General features: G+C 40.8%; 1 protein-coding gene across 3 annotated transcripts in view; it reads left to right on the top strand.

Moving 5' to 3' along the window:
• The window catches only part of COL14A1 (collagen type XIV alpha 1 chain), a 188,364-nt gene that overhangs the window by 60,371 nt on the left and 112,161 nt on the right, over positions 1–15,832 (top strand). For all 3 annotated transcript variants that reach the window (XM_045181678.3, XM_024572346.4, XM_045181679.3), the window contains exons 11-15: positions 26–155; positions 1,378–1,523; positions 4,246–4,375; positions 7,339–7,478; positions 14,283–14,409. In XM_045181678.3, coding sequence (XP_045037613.2) covers positions 26–155; positions 1,378–1,523; positions 4,246–4,375; positions 7,339–7,478; positions 14,283–14,409 — 673 coding nt within the window. The remainder of the gene's footprint in view (positions 1–25; positions 156–1,377; positions 1,524–4,245; positions 4,376–7,338; positions 7,479–14,282; positions 14,410–15,832) is intronic.

The raw sequence follows: 15,832 nt of genomic DNA, 5'->3' as shown, positions 1-15,832 counted from the left end.
CATTCCTGAACTGTTCTTTAAACAGGTGGTGGTGGATGGAAGTATCAATTCCACAGTGCTGAAAAACTTGATGTCTTCCACTGAGTATCAGGTGGCGGTCTTTGCAGTTTATTCTCACACCGCTAGCGAAGGCCTACGGGGAACTGAAACCACTCGTACGTACTGAGCTAAGCACCAACTGGGACTTTGTCATTAGAAGTAGAGAAAGGGCTCTGTACCTCTCCTGCCTAGTAGAATTATAAGGAAACGACGTGATATCCGTTTTCATTTTTTAATACCATTGCAATGAAAACAAGCTTCCGAATACTGATAATTCCTTACCTGGGCGTGATGGTGAAAACACATACACACCCCGACAATCCTGGGGAAGGTCACCTTAGAAAACACGATTACCCACTCATTTAGTTATTTCAGACATGAGTTGAGTCCCTATTACCTGCTAGGCAGTATGCAAAGTTGGTTTAAAAACTCTACTGCTGATAACACAGTAGCAATATAAACACCCCCCGTAACAATGTGACGCTGTGATAATCCCACTCCTGCTCTTGACGTTGCTGGATTTCTCCCTGACGACGATTGGAAAGGCAGGTATTGATACTCTCTCCTTTTCAGAAGTATATCAGTGACACTCCTGCCCTGAAGGAAGTTTTTGTCCAGTAAGGGAGTGAGTGCCTGCGAGGACATGCAAACAAATCAGTGCAGCGAACTGCTCCAGGCACTTCTGTCAACGTGTGACAGGGAGCTGCACGTGTAAACAAAGTCCTGAACTTGACATTGTGGTTGGAAAAGCAGGCAGGGCCACAGGGTGGAGGGCCTAGATTTATATTTAAAAACACTTCATAGTTTTTATTGGCATTGTTAAAGCCAGGAACTTGTAATTTATCCTCGATCTCTTTCTCCCCACCTTACAGATATGGGCAGTCTTAATTACTCCATTTTTCTCCAACCTGTAGCTACCTAGTCACAGCTCAGCGCTGTCCCTGATTGAATGTATCAGTGAGAGCTGATTCATTCATGTGTTTGTTCATCCAGCCGCCCATTCTGTCATTTTGTTAAGTGACCCAGCACGATTTTTAATGGCTGCTGCATGTTAGAGACTGTTTGGTGATAGACATAAAGCGATGGTGAGAATAGTCTTCTTGCTCTGGACAGGCTCTCAGAGAAAGGTGTCCGTTAGTCGTGGGATGCAAGAAACTAGAAGATGCCACGCCTGCTTTAAACATTCACTGTTTACCCTTGCAGGCTATGCGAACAGATTTAAAGATGAAAGTCATCTGAAAAATAAGCTGTGTGTAATTAAGTTTCACATGGATGCTTGGAAATAAGCAAGCACTCTGGTAATGGATGAATATTAAAATAAGTAATCTCCTCTTGCAGTTGCTTTACCCATCGCTTCCAACCTGGAACTGTACGACGTGACCGAGAACAGCCTGCGGGCGAAGTGGAGTGCAGTGGCTGGGGCGTCGGGCTACCTGATCCTCTATGCCCCCCTCACGGAGGGCCTGGCTGGGGATGAGAAGGAGGTAACCACTCGCTGCCCACTCGCGTCCTAGAATCTTTGACTTGCCTAAAGTAGACTTCTTTGCTATAAAAATTTAATGTGTAAAATTTATAAAATTCACATTAAGCAAGAGGAAAAAATCATGTGTAATCTCACCACCTGGAACTAGTCAGTTGTCACATTTAGTTAAAGTCTTTTTCAATGTATTTTGGACACAACAAACGGGAATGTTTTTGTACTTCTCGGTTTTCATTTTGGATATTGCACATATCTTTCCATACCGTTAAATATTTTATTAATCTGTAGTACTTTAAATATCTTTATTGTATTTCACTGTTGTTTTTGTACCAGGTCATGTTTGATTAAACTCATCTTATTGGACATTTAGATAACTTTCTGTACAAACATGCTTTGTAACCATTTTTTTAAAAGATTTTATTTATTTATTTTTAGAGAGAGGGGAAGGGAAGGAGAAGAAGAGGGAGAGAAACATCAATGTGTGGTTGCCTCTCACGTGACCCCTACTGGGGACCTGGCCCACAACCTAGGCATGCGCCCTGACTGGGAATTGAACCAGTGACCCTTTGGTTCGCAGGCCAGCACTCAATTCACTGAGCCACACCATCCAGGGCTGCTTTATGACCATTTAAAAATAAGACTTTGTATGGTTGTCTGATTATTAGGATAAGGTCCTAGAAATAGAATTTCTTTTTTCAAAGGGTATACCAATTATTACACGAGGTATTACCAAATGACTTTAGAGAAATTTTATCTAGTTTATATTTCTACATGCAGTTTGCAAATGACTGTCTCCCCCATGTACACTGACTTAGCAATTTTTTTTAACCAATTTGCGAGGCAAGCAAATGTTCTCATTGACATGGATTTTTTGCATTTTTCCTTTTTCAATGATGAATCTTTGACTTTGGAATGACTTATGTTAGTCCTCATTTTTAATTTGGAAAACAATGACTAGAATATGCATGTTCAGGGGTTAAAGAGGAAGTGCCTCTGACACTTGGCAATGCCCTGACCAGGCAGGTGGACGAGAGAGGGAGTTCAGAACTCGGTTCTTCAACACTGTCTAAACTCTGCCTCTGGTGACAGAAACTTTTAGGGCCAACAGGGTGGTGAATCTGAGTGTCAGGAACAGAGCATTGGGGACACATTATTTGCAAGATTTTGGCAGCTTTTGCCCATTTGGATTTAACATTGATTTGAATTATTTTGGCAGAAGGGAGGCTTAGAAATGCTGTTGGAAAGATGCGCAGCTTCACTAGGAAAGAGACAGAGAAGAAGAGGTACCAGTTCATAGACAATCAATTAGTAAACGGCACTTAAAGTCTGATAATACTACACATTACTGAGCGTGTGGGGGAACAGAATCACTCATGTAAATTGGTAGTGTTGCCTGGGAGGATAATTTGAAATATTTCATCAAGTTGAAGACACAGTGTTGAGGTATGTGTCATGGTGAAGCATCCTGCAAGGATTTTTCAGTGCAGGGTCTTGGCCAGAACAAAATATTGCAAACAACTGACATGTTCATCAATAGAGGAAAGGAAAATAGCAACATGTTTATTCAAAAGGATACCTGAAAGGAATTAAATAATGTCAACTCTGTCCCTATGGATCAACATGGATAAATCTTGACACACAATGTTGACAGAGGAAAAAAAATTGTAAAAATATTATGGTGTTATAGTTCCATTTGTGTATGTTGTTAAACATACAGAACCACATGTTATGTACAGATATATACATGAATATGTAGAAGTAAACAATAATGGATCAATAAGATACATTTCGACCTTAGGGTAGAGCTAGTGAACAGAAAGAATGAAGAGAAATTTGTTTTGTCTGAATATATTCTTTTAAAAATCAGATCTGAAGTCAATATGACAAAATGTTGATATTTGTTAAATTTGAGTGGTGGATACATCAGGGTGTGTTACAGTATTTCCCCCACGTTTTTATTATGTATGTTGAGATGTCTCAAAATGAAAAATTTTAATTCGACAATAATAACACAGGAAGTCGTGTGACTGGATGCTGTCTATGGAGATACTTTCCTTCCCTCCAAAGCAACCTGTTATGCAGCTGTCACCCAGCTGTCATACAACTGAGAATGCTGGCTAGCTTACTCCAAGGGTCATAGTTGTCACCCTAGAATAAAAAAGCAAATTGCCAACTTGGGCATCGAGGTGGGATGATCTCTTCTGAACCCTGGAAGAGACTTGCAGTCCGGGCGGACAGACCCCTTTGTTGACCTGGGCAACAAAACTGGTCCAGCTCAATTGGGTTGGAAGCAGAGACTGGGCCTCCAGCCAGGCGACTGGTTAGAATTAGCCCAGTGGTGAAAGATGCCCACTTGGCACTGCCTGCAGTACGCTGGCCTGGAGCTTATACTCTTTCTAGTGAACATTTCTGATTCAATTCCGCCCACGCTCTTCTGAGGACCAAATATCCAACACTTATTCTCACTGCAGTTGCCACTTGTCCAGATGTAAAGAGTTATCCTAAAGCAGCACACCCGGGTGTGTTTAGTTTTATATGGTTCCAGAGCATCTGTTCCTAATGTAAATGATGTGACTATGAACAAATCATGGCTGAAGCCTGTGTGGTGAAGGGGTTGCGCGGAGATAGTCTTAAATTCTGTGAGGTCTCACTTTCATCCAGTCCCACTCTGATCAGCATGCATGAGACACACTGGCACACGACCTGATAACGCGTGTTCTTTCCAGATGAAAATCGGGCAGACCCACACCGATATTGAACTGAGTGGGCTGCTGCCCAACACGGAATACACAGTGACAGTTTATGCTATGTTTGGAGAAGAGGCCAGCGATCCTGTGTCAGGACAAGAAACAACATGTGAGTAGTTCTGTCATTCAGATGAAATGCTGTAGTGAAAGCCCACATCAACATTGGGATTCTAAATTGGACACGCTCGTCTAGGTTTCAACCTCTTAAGAGCTAATCGTAACTTAAGAAAATGTGTATTTTGGGATGTAAAGCACAGCACAGGGAAGATAGTCAATACTATCGTAATAGCTATGTACGGTGCCAGGTGGTTCCTAGACTTATCAAGAGGATCACTTCTGAAATTATATACATGTCTAACCATGAGGGTATATACCTGAAATTAACAGTAAAAATAATACTGAATTTCAACTGCAATTGAAAAAAAATTAAAAAGGAAATGTACATTTTATCTAGGGGAAATACATGTATTTCTTCTAGTCTTATTATTGTGGGTCTTATGGATGCTAGAACTGAACTTCAGCATTCTCTAGCCACCAGCGTCTCGGTCTAAATCCCAAGGCTAGAACATGAGCTTGGGAATCAGCACAGCTGAGATGGGAATTCCAGCTCAAGTCATATTTTAACTGGGTGACAACGGGCAAGTGATATAACGCTTCTGAGTTTGGAAAAGGAGAAATCAGAGTAGTAGAGGTGAAAGGCAGTAGTACAGGTGAAAGCACTCGGCCCATGTTTATTCAAATTTCTTTTCCCCCCATCCTTATCAAAATATACATGTTTTTTCTCACAAAATTTTTGCAGTCCTTTATATCTCAACTATTATTATAATTAGTTTTTTTAATTGAGTGATAATTTTATTGGCAAGTCTAATTTGGGTAAATATAAGAAGTTCATAATATTTTTAGAAAAGGTAAATATAAGAAACTGCAGAGAGATTCAGGGTCTTGCCCATCCCTCTGAGCCTTGGGAGGTGAATAGCACAATTTCTATAGTGCTTTTGTCTTTAAGATTCTATTTGGGAAACATACATAGACATTTAATGATAAAGAAGTTTTCTCCCACATTCATTCGTTGTTAATCAAGACCATATTGTTCTTGCTCTCTGAAGAAAGACAAATGTAATTAAAACAGCAAATAAACAACCCTCTCCCCCCCCCAAAATGCTGGGAGAGCCCAACACAGAAGAAATAAATCATGCTAGACAGTATCTGTTTTAAGTGAATTTTTCCCAACTGCCCATCTATATTTCTCTCAGAATATTCATTTCTTTATATTATAAAATGTGCATGACTCTTTCCCACCATTACTAGTTATTTTTTTTTGTTTATTTTTTAATCTATTTTCTTTTTTAATAAATATTTTGTTCTATTACAGTTGTCCCCATTTTCCCCCTTTGCTCTCCTCCTCCCATCCTACCTCCTGGTCCCACAGTCAATCCCCACCCTGTTGTCCATGTCCATGGGTCACTCATATATGTTTCATATACACACACACACACACACATATGTGGCCAAATAATATAATATATATTAATTCAATATATATATTGAGCCTTATATAAGTCTTATAGGCTCTTTGTTGCCAAATATATATATAATATATAACCAAATGATATATATTAAATCAATGTTTATTAAGTCAATATATGTTGAATGTATACATATTACATGTTTTATATATGTGTGTGTACATATATAGAATTAATGAAAGAATTGACCCTAGGGGTGAGAAAACATTATGCTTTGTACTATGGCTGACAGCTGTCATTATTTATCTTATTGTTTTTGCTCTGCTGGCTCTATCAATACTATATTGCACGTTCATAAATCAGTTGATCGGTTGCCTGGGTTATACCCTAACTGCTCTTCTGCTCCTACTAACTGTGACTTTGGCCAAGCCACTTTAGTTTCATGATCTATATAGTGGGGATAATTGTAACTCTATCCTTGCAGTCTAATGTAAGGATTTAATGAGATAATGTGTATGTCTCAGACTCATATAAAGCATGAAATACATCTTAACCACCGTTTTTACTATAAACCTGTAAAAGCTCACAAAACCGTCAAAGATTATTGACGAGTTTTAATCTGTTGAAACAGAAGGGGCCTCTTGAGAAGTGCAAAACATTATGGGCATGATAGTCAGGAATCTGCGGAAATACCAACACTTCTCTAAATATTTTTTAAAACAACAGTGTTGTGTTTATTTCTATCTAGTCTCACAAAGTCACTGAGCTTTATTCAAGCGTCATTCTGCTCATCAATTCAGCAAGTATTTATTGAGTGCTTGCTGTATTTGGGGTAAAGCCTGGAAGAAAATTAAACCAAATTCCTTAACCCTCTGAGATTATAATATAGGGGGGAGATGGACAGTAGACCAATAAATGTGCAATAAAAAAGTCAGGGGAATGAGGTAGGTACCATGGGGTGGAGGGACTGTTTTATATGAGGTGATCATGGGGAACCTCGCTGAGAAGGTGACATGTATTCAGAAACCTGAATCTTGGCCGACTCCAGTGTTTTTGGCCTGAGCAATGGGAAGAATGGATTTGCTATCTGCTCAGAGGGAGAGACCGAGAGTAAAGGTTGGGAGCAGTGGCAGGAGTTAGTGGCTCAGTTTTGGACTGGTTTGGAAATGCCTAATAGGTTAAAGTGGAGACGGCAGCTAGGTAGGCATCAGCCTGATTTTGCACATGGGAAATTGTGGAGAGGACCAGTCAAGTGACTTTGCCAGAATCATATGATAAGTGAGTGGAATAGCTAAGATTTAATTTCAGGTGTCCTGGTCGACCTATTAGGTTGCTTCTTTACACCAGGCTATACTAGCATTGACTGGAGAAGAAAGGCAAAAAATATTTACCTAAATCTTACTAATTTCTAAGCATAAATAATTTATCACTACTATCTACTCCTTACAAGGCAAACTTTTTTGTTAGTTTTTTTTTTGTTATAAGTTATTATCTGGATGAAAATTTCCACTGTAAGTAACTGAGAAGTCAAAGATGCTGTTTTTGGTCTTTTTTACATGTATATTATTTAAAATTTTAATTATTTCCTATTCCATGTACTGTAAAGTGCCCTTAAGTCCACCAAGAAACCTGAGAATCTCCAATGTTGGCTCTAACAGTGCTCGGTTAGCCTGGGACCCGACTTCAAGAAAGGTCACTGGTTATAGAATTGTGTATAACAATGCAGATGGGACTGAAATTAATGAGGTAAGTTGGAACACCATGTCTAATTATCCACTGGTTGTGTATTCGTTTTATTTTTAATGGCTGCATAAGCTACCATCCCAAAACATAGTAGCTCAAAACAATACTAATTCTTTCCTTTCACAGTGTCTTTGGGTCCGGAATTGGAGCTTGGCTGTGTAGTTCTGGCTTGGGGTCACTCATGAGATTGTAGCCAGGTCATGGCTGAAGCTAGTGCACTCACCATGGCTTCCTAATTCGTAGGTCTGGTGCCTGGTCTGGGAAGACTGGATTGGCTGGGGGCTGGAGCAGCTGTCTGTGTTTCTAAGGAGACTCTTCACATGAGTCCTCTGGCACATGGCAGCTTTTTGTGTTGGCTCAGGAGTCCCCAGGCATGCGTTCAAAGAGACAGAGGCAGAGTGACAGCTACATGGAAGCTATGTCACCTTGAGTTACCTAGCATCAGAGGTCCCAGACTATCACCTCTACCAGACTCTGCTGGTAGGAGATTTGACAACATGGGGGGAAACACAAGTCCCACAGGGGGAGGCATGTGGGAAGGGAGATGGACGTTGATGTGCCATCTTTGGAAAATACCATCTTCCCCACCAGACTGGGGTGGGGAAATATGTATCTTCATAGAAAGAGTAAGCTACAAATAATGTCAATGTTACCCAGTTTATCTGCTTTTGAGTAAACTGGCATCTGAAAGATCCTGGTCTGATAAACTTAAATTGCAAACTGAATAATTCAAATTTTGTATAGGATGATACTTCTACATAACAGAACTTGTTAAAACCTATGAAGATACAGGAGTCTGTACTAAGTGATTAATACTCTTTAGACATTTTTCCCTTGGCAATAGGTTTTAGCAGAATAGTTAGCAAGGTTATTTTTATTATTTTTTCCTTATCTTGGTCCAAGAAGCTAAGACAGAGAGGGAAATATGTTGGATTACATCATTTCTGTTTTCTGACCAAATAAAGCAAGTATTTTCATATGCAGAGACAAACTTTTCCCTGTAATTAAATCCACTTAGTATTTTTCAGAATGCACCCTCTACAGGACATTGGGTAATGAATGGGCAATAACTACACGTTAGCTAACGATACAGACATACAGTTCCACATCTTTCATTATATCTTCTTAAGGGCAAATCTGACAAAGCTGGGATCATTTGGATTAGTTGCTTTGCTTTTGAAAACGTTACTACTTGGCTTGGGGTCACTCATGAGACTGTAGCCAGGTCGTGGCTGAGGCTGGTGCACTCACCATGGCTTCCTAATCCATAGGTCTGGTGCCTGGTCTGGGAAGACTGGGGCAGCTCGGGGCTGGGGCAGCTGTCTGTGTTTCCAAGGAGACTTCACATGAGCCCTGGCACATGGCCGCTTTTTGTGTTGGCTCAAAAGGATTGACATAAAAAACACTGAGCTATCAGTGTCTCTTTGTCATCAGAGATAAATTATACTCTCACAGTTTACAAATTCAGGTGTGTAGGAAGATGGAGCAGATAATATACATGAGTGAGGCATGCCACAAATGTGAAGTAATAGTCACACATACAAAGAAATATGCGTCACCTGTTTTTCTTGTAACATGAGGCCAGCGTGGACTGTATTTCATACATTCTGTATTCTCATTTTTGGGACATGGATGTGCAGTAGAAGAAATTCCCCATGGAAAGAAAGACAGTAATTCAAGATTGATGAAAAGTGACCAGGGAGAGTGGGGTACCGTGACAAGGATGCTATGGTGTGGCAGGGACCAACGTGGTAGGGGGTGTGTACGTGTCCATCCAAGACTCAGCCCCTGTCAGCTCCTGCAGGCTGCTACTTGCATAGAAATCCAGGCAGGGCTGCCAGGTCTTGTGACCCTTCATCTTTGGTCCAGGGGTTTCCATTTTTATGTGAAGCTTACCAACTTAAAAAAGTTGACTCCTTAGACAATCAAAGTAACACAGCAGCCATACTCAACAATAAATACTTGCTTACTGGAGAGCGTCTCTCTTTGGTAATGCTTTTGCATAAAACAAAGTGTGTCGTTCACATGTGCATGTGAGTTATATTTATAAGTATAATTGTATCACAAAATTACTTTTATTGAGGTGTCATTGTCATACAACATTATATTAGTTTCAGGTGATTTGACATTTGTATAATTGGTGAAATGATCATTACAATAAGTCCAGTTAACATTCATTTAAAAAAATTACAGTTGTAGCCTCTTACGGTATTTTATGTTATTTGCCTTTATAAAGAATGGCCCCAGAGTGATGCATTTGTTGAGAAAACATGTGCTTTTTTGTAGTGTTTTTCAATCTTGAAGATGCCTTTTAGGCACTTACTATTTTTAATTTTTATTGTGCTTGAAAATTATAAAAATATGTTCGGTGAAACTGAATTTTAAATGTAAGTAAATGGACTTGGAATGAAGCCATGAGAAAATTTTATTTGAATGAAATGCATGAATAATGTGTAGATTTTGTAACATTTTCATTTTGACTGGCATGTGTGCATGTATGTTCTTAATTTTTAACGATGCGGTTGAGGCTAGAGGTTGCTTGACAAGTGTCTCTTTTTAAGTGAAATATTACTTTACCTAATTTTGATTCCAATTATGATTGAATGGTGAATATTCCTATCATATTTTGCTTTAACTCTTTATTCATTTAAGCTTTTATTTAAAGACAATTTTACAATTGGGTTTTTAGGAAGTTTCCAAACCATTCTGGAAGGAACTTTAAAATGTCCCAACTGAAATCTATGTAGTATGTAACCTGCAACTAATTGCAAAAGCTTTGCTTTTGACTTAATTTATATTTCCCTCCTTTACCTCCTCTCCCTGCCTCTGCGTCTTTTCTGCATTACCCTTCTCCCCAACTTTTTGGAGGCTAAAACAGGAAAACCAAACAGAGCACTTAAATATCGATGATGATAATATTGTCGGCGGTGAGGATGGTGGCAGTGGCTAACATGTGTTCAGCCGGTCACTCTCCCTGAGCCAGCCACTGTCCTGGGAGCTGTGCAGAGAGCACCTAGCGCAGTCCTTAGAGAAAAGTGCTGCCAACACATGGCTTGGCGAACCAAGGAGAGAAGCCATCTGAGACAGCACGTGTTGGGAAAGAATTTGGGGAAATGTGCAAACATGATGGAGTCCTAAAGTGCTGCCGTTCCAGTTCTATAAAGGAAAGGCCCCAAAGTTTAGGCTCCGAGAAGCAAGTCCAGTTCCTGGCAGTAATGACTCAACAACAGAGCCCAGAGGAGAGCTCAAGTCCCTCGTGTCTCATCAAGGACTATTTCTTCCACTCACCCAGAACGAGGCTGAAGTTAAGCTTTTAGCTAGATGGTGAAAAAGTGTTTTTCAATTAACTATTGCTATGGAACTAACACCCTGGCTCAAATAATAACCCATGATTATGCAACTTGGGCAGGGTTCAGCAGGGACAGTTTGTCTCTGCTCCATGTAGTGTCAGCTGGGGTGACTCTTGTACTCATCTGGGACCTTGACGGGGCCAGAATTTCCAGGATGACTGCACTTCCAAGTCTGGCACGACAGCTGGGGCGGCTGAAAAGGCTGGGAGGGTTGGTTCCCCTGTCCAACAGACTGGCCAAGGTTTCAAAAGGATGAAAACGGATGCTCTTCTCTCCAGGGCTTACACTTTTTTTTTGAACTCCAGTTGATCTTTTTTTTAGGATTTATATACTTTCTGGATTGGCTCATAGGTTAGATGAGTTTTTTATTATGTCTTTTAAAAAGGCTCTTTATTGACTTCTGGACAAGACGGCAGCATGGGCAGACATGGCTTGCCCCTTTGCACAGCCATGTCAAAATTACAACTAAAATATAGAACAACCATCACTCAGAAACATCAGAAATCGAGCTGAATGGAAGTCTGACAACTATGAAATCAAGGTGAATGGAAGTCTGACAACTACAGAATGAAAGAAACCACATTCACCCAGATTGGTAGGAGGTGTGTAGATGCATAATGGGCTGGTCCCACACCCACAAGGATAAAAATTTGGGAGGGATATCTCAGGAGTGAGGAGTCCCAGATCAACACCCAGTCCCCACAGCCCAGGATTCCGATGCCAGGAAGATAAGTCCCCACAACTTCTGGCTACAAAAACCAGTGGGGATTGAGTCAGTGGAAGAAACTTCTGGAGTCCCAAGCAGTTCCTCTTAAAGAACCCACACATGGATCACCTACTCAGACTTACTCCCTTTGAGCTCCAGCACTGGGATAGCAGCTTGAATGGCACCAGTGATAATACAGGGAGGAACTGAAGTATCTGGCATCAAGGTGAGCAGATGCCATTGTCCCTTTGCTGTACCCTCCCCCAACAGAGCTGGTAGGCCTGTGTCATATCTGAGACTCCATCAACCTGGCTAACATTATTTGACCCACAGTGGAGATCCTCAGAGGCTCTACCCCACCCAACTTGTAGGCCCATGAAGCCGCTTTTCCATAGAAATGGCTGGTTTTAGCTCATAAATCTTATCAAATAAGCAACAGCTGGCTTCAGTGAGCTCTCACAGCTGCCAGATTAGAGTCACAGCTTGGCTTTGCCTGGGAATCTCCAAGCCCAGCACAAGTAGCAGCCATCTCAGATTGCTTTACAGCTTAGGCAGTGTTCCCCATGCAAAACACTGGTGGGGGCTGACCCTGGACTGTACCACCCAGGAAACCCCAGGGCCAGTGCACCCAGTGGACAGTGACAGACAACAGTGGAGCACCACTACTCTGCACCTACACAGCTGATCCTCCATGGACAACAGAGGTTGGTGATCAGTGGTAACAACCAGTCCTTGCAATTGACTGGCTTAGGTAAATCCCTCCCATTGACCTGGCCAATAGCAACCAAGGCTCAACTATAAGAGGAAGGTGTACTTGGCCCACATGAAGGGCACACCTCATGTACCCAGCTTGGGTGTTAGGGGAGGCTGTGCCCTAAAGGACACCTACTACATTAGGGTACACCACCAAGACACAGAGTCAAAACAACTCTACCTAATACACAGAAACAAACACAGGGAGGCTGCCAAAATGAGGAGAGAAAGAAGCATGGCCCAAATAAAAGGACAGATCAAAACTCCAGAAAAAGAGCTAAATGAAATGGAGTTAAGCAATCTATCAGATGCAGAGTTCAAAACACTGGTTATAAGGATGCTCAAGGAACTTAGTGAGGACCTCAGCAGCATAAAAAAGACCCAGTCAGAAATGAAGGATACAGTAATTGAAATAAAGAACAATTTATAGAGAAACAATAGTAGAGTGGATGAAGTCAAGAATCAAATCAATGATTTGGAATATAAGGAAGCAAAAAACAACCTTGCAGAACAATAAGAAAAAAGAAGGATTGTATAAACAGCCTCTGGGAAAAATTCAAGAGGTCCAACGTTCACATCACAGGGGTCTTCTCCTTCACAGCCAGAAGGAGAAGATAAAGAGCAAGGAATTGGAAATCTATCTGAAAAAGAGTGAAAAAAACTTCCCTAATTTGGGGGAGGAAATAGACATGCAAGTCCAGGAAGCACAGAGAGTCCCGATTATGACGGATGCAAAGAGGCCCACTCCAAGACACATCATAAGTAAAAGGCCAAAGGTTGAAGATAAAGAAAGACTCTTAAAAGCAGCAAGAGAAAAGAAGTTAGTTACCAGATGGTTGCCATATGGGAGGGAAGGGAGAAAATGAGTGAAGAGGTGAGGGAATTAAGAAGTACAAATAGGGGGAGGAAAATGGGGACAACTGTACTTGAACAACATTAAAAAAAAGTTTAGAAATGAAAAAAAAAAGTACAAATAGGCAGTTACAGAATAGCCATAGGGATGTGAAGTATAGTATAGGAAGTAGAGTACCAAAAGAGCTTATACACATGACCCATTGACATAATGATGGGGGGATTGCCTGAGGGAACGGGGGGTGCTGGGTGAAGGGAGCAAGGGGTGAAAAGTCAGGACAACTGTAATAGCATAATCGATAAAATATAATTAAAAAATAAATTTAAAAAGGCTCTTTGTTGCCTCCATCTGAATTTTCATTTACTTATTCTTATTCACTCAAAAAAAACAACAATTCAACATCCAGTAGTGCAAACGCTAAACATTTTGCCCTCATGGGGCTTATACTCTGTGTAGGAGGTAAACAGTAAACAAGTTTGGAAGGAAATAAAATAGTTTCTGTCTGTGATTGGTGCTAGGGAGGACACAAACAAGGGCATTGTTCGAGAATAACCCTGCTGAGATAGATGGAAAGAGAAATCCCCTCTGAGGAGGTGAAATTTAAGCTCTGCCCTGACAAATGAGGAGGCCTAACTTTGACAGACCTAGGGAAATAGGGTCCTAGGAAAAATAAATTGCTTGTGCAAAGGCCCTGAGGTGAGGGAGCCATGGACCTGATGGAAGGGCAGTGTGGTGGGAGCCCAGAGGGCAATGAGAACATGGGTAAAGTGGTCCAGATGATGCAAGGCCAAGAGGTCACTGCAGGGTGCCTGGTTTTCATTCGAAAGACAGCCAATGGAGGTTTTAGGTAGAACATGACACATGTTATATTTTGGTAAAGGTCACTCTGACTTTCTAGATGGTTAGTGAGTGGAAATAATGTTGGTTGCAAAGATGTCCTGAGAACTAACTGATAGGTAATCTATTTAAGGGTAGGATTAGAAATGTGTGTCTATAAACTGACTGGTTTTATAATGCAGTGATTTTTTTTCCAGTATTTATAGCTCCACCGCCAGCCACGTGAACTGCAGGTAATGATAAAGCGACTTCTGTTTCCAGTATCGGAGAGTATCCGATACAGCTACCGTGACTTCTCTCCTTTGCAGGTTGAAGTTGATCCTATCACTACGTTCCCTCTGAAGGGCCTGACCCCCCTCACCGAGTACACTATTGCCATCTCCTCCCTGTATGAGGAAGGGCAGTCAGAGCCTCTGACTGGTGCGTTTACCACAGGTAAGCAAGCCTTGTTATGGTGTGAAACATTTCCCGAGAGTAACTCTATAGAAACCACACAATGGTCCAGCTTCTTGCCCTGGCTGGGCGGTTCAGTAGGTTGGAGCGTTGTTCTATACACTAAAAGGTTACAGGTTCAATTCCTGGTCGGGGCACATACTTGGGTTGCGGGTTTGATCCCAGGTGAGGGCACGTATGGGAGGGAAGCAAATGATGTTTCTCACATTGATATTTCTTTCTCTCTCTCTCTCTCCTTCCTACCTCTCTCTCTAAAGTATCAATAAACATATCCTCGGGTAAGGATTAAAAATAAGAAAGAAATGGTGCAACTTCTTCAATTGTGATTTTAAAGAGATTGCATTTTAAATTTTATTTTATATTATTACTAACAAACTTAACAATTAGGTAACTAGGCTGCATAATGGCTAATTATTTTCTATCAAACCAAGCAAAAGAGACCATCGAAATTCAGAAGGTCTCAGTTAAAAGAAAGTGTACATTGTTCTGTTCCTAACCTCATATTGTTTTTCTTTTGTTCTATCAATATAGCAGTTTCACAACTTTCTTATATTCCTATGTGCATATATTACATAGAACTTCCAAAATTATTGATATCCAAAAGTTTTTGACCTACTATTGAGAAATAATATTCACTGCAAAAAGTTCAGTCATTTCACAAAATCTCCCAAGGGCTACCTCCAGTTGGAATTCTCATGGGGTTCTGACAAAGTTCTGAAAATCTCTGATTTCAAATAATAAAATCAGTGATTGGCAATTCATCGGGGTATAGGTGGATGTTATACCCTCTGGTGTACATCTCAGAAGTGTGTAAGCAATGAAATAATGGAAGGCCTGATAAATTATATTTCACTTCTGATGGCTACCACGTGTACAGCATTAAAAGGCTGAAGCTTCTACTCTAGGACTGAACTTACTCGTAGAGAAAGCCTTAGGCATGAAAGTGAATGAAGCCATCAAATATAGTCAATGACGTTACGATGACTGTGCGTGGTGCCAGGTGGATGCTCCAGGTGTTGGTGGGAACCATGTGAAGTATTGCGATGTACGGGTGTCTAACTACACCTGAAGCCAATACAAAATAATATTGAAGGTAGACCATAATAGACAAATGTAAAGAAAAAGGAAGTGCGTAAAGTTAAAAGGGACATTTCTCAGACTTCTAGGGCACCATTTCATTATTTTCCTCAAAATACTAGGAAAAATATTATCTTTGTCAAATGATGAATGTGGCACTCCTATTTTTTACAGTTAACAAAAAGAGTCAAGTAGAGGGCCAAAGTTTTCTGGAAATGACTGGGACACTGTACAGTCTGCTCTGTCCCAAGTCTCCCTAGTTTACACTGTGGGTGAATGCTGCAAACAGAAATGCCGGGAAGATCACATTGGGCTGGTGGGTGCTGCC

The sequence above is a fragment of the Desmodus rotundus genome, chromosome 8 (genome assembly GCF_022682495.2).
Source record: "Desmodus rotundus isolate HL8 chromosome 8, HLdesRot8A.1, whole genome shotgun sequence".
Lineage (NCBI taxonomy): Eukaryota > Metazoa > Chordata > Mammalia > Chiroptera > Phyllostomidae > Desmodus > Desmodus rotundus.
This window is presented reverse-complemented; position numbering and strand designations above follow the sequence as displayed.